The 755-nt window shown below is 62.9% G+C and overlaps 1 protein-coding gene across 1 annotated transcript in view; it reads right to left on the bottom strand.

Moving 5' to 3' along the window:
* Window positions 1-363: 363 nt before the first annotated feature.
* Window positions 364-755, bottom strand: part of CDK10 (cyclin-dependent kinase 10) — a gene marked incomplete at its 5' end in the record, with an annotated part of 2,784 nt that continues 2,392 nt past the window's right edge. The window contains 3 exon segments of the mRNA XM_010012155.1: window positions 364-467; window positions 538-590; window positions 721-755. The exon segment at window positions 721-755 is cut by the window's right edge and continues 28 nt beyond it. Coding sequence (XP_010010457.1) covers window positions 364-467; window positions 538-590; window positions 721-755 — 192 coding nt within the window.

Genomic DNA, 755 nt, shown 5'->3' on the forward strand with positions numbered 1-755 from the left:
CACAAGGGGAGCAGAGCGGGGCTGTGGCTTCCTCCAGCCCACGCAGAGCCGAGGAATGAGGCAATTCACTCCAAGCTGCTGGCAAGTGCATTTATTGATGGCAAAGTTTGGGTTACCCCACGCAGCCAGCACTGGCTGAGGGCCCCGCGCCAGCCTCTCCCTGTGAAGCCCTGGGGGACCCTGCACCTCGTTTCTCTTCTACTCTTGTTGCTCCGCGCTGGAGCTGGTACAGCGCTTCCCTACTGCAGCCGGGCCATCCCCGCACTGGGAGCCGTCCCGGGAAGGGCTGAAGCCCTTGGTGCTGTTCAGCCAAGGAAAGCCATCCCAGCTGGCATGTGCCATGCTTCTCCCATGGGACAGAGCTCAGGGCTTGCCACGCTTGGCCTGGCTCTCAATCCCCGCATTGGTGGCGGCCACCCGCTTGTTGCGGTGGTGCGGGAAGGTAGGCATGAGCGCTGCCTCGCAGGCTGTGGGGCAGAGAGGGGGGGTCAGCGGGGCCCAGAGTGCCCGAACCCTGCCCTGTGGGAGGCTACTTACGTAGGGGCTTCTCCTTGAAGTAGGAGCTATCTAGGCAGTCCTTTGCTGTGCCCCTGCAGGGATGAGGGGACGTGAAGGTGCTGACCTGGCTCCCCCTGGCTCTAGGGACAGGATGACACAGGCAGCCCTGTCTGGGCAGCAGGCTTCCTCCCCTGCCCAGGCTGAGCTGCTGATGGCTCTTACCGCTTCTTGGGATCATACATGAAGAGGAAGTTGAG

Source organism: Nestor notabilis, unplaced genomic scaffold (assembly GCF_000696875.1).
Source record: "Nestor notabilis isolate BGI_N333 unplaced genomic scaffold, ASM69687v1 scaffold17063, whole genome shotgun sequence".
Classification (NCBI taxonomy): domain Eukaryota; kingdom Metazoa; phylum Chordata; class Aves; order Psittaciformes; family Psittacidae; genus Nestor; species Nestor notabilis.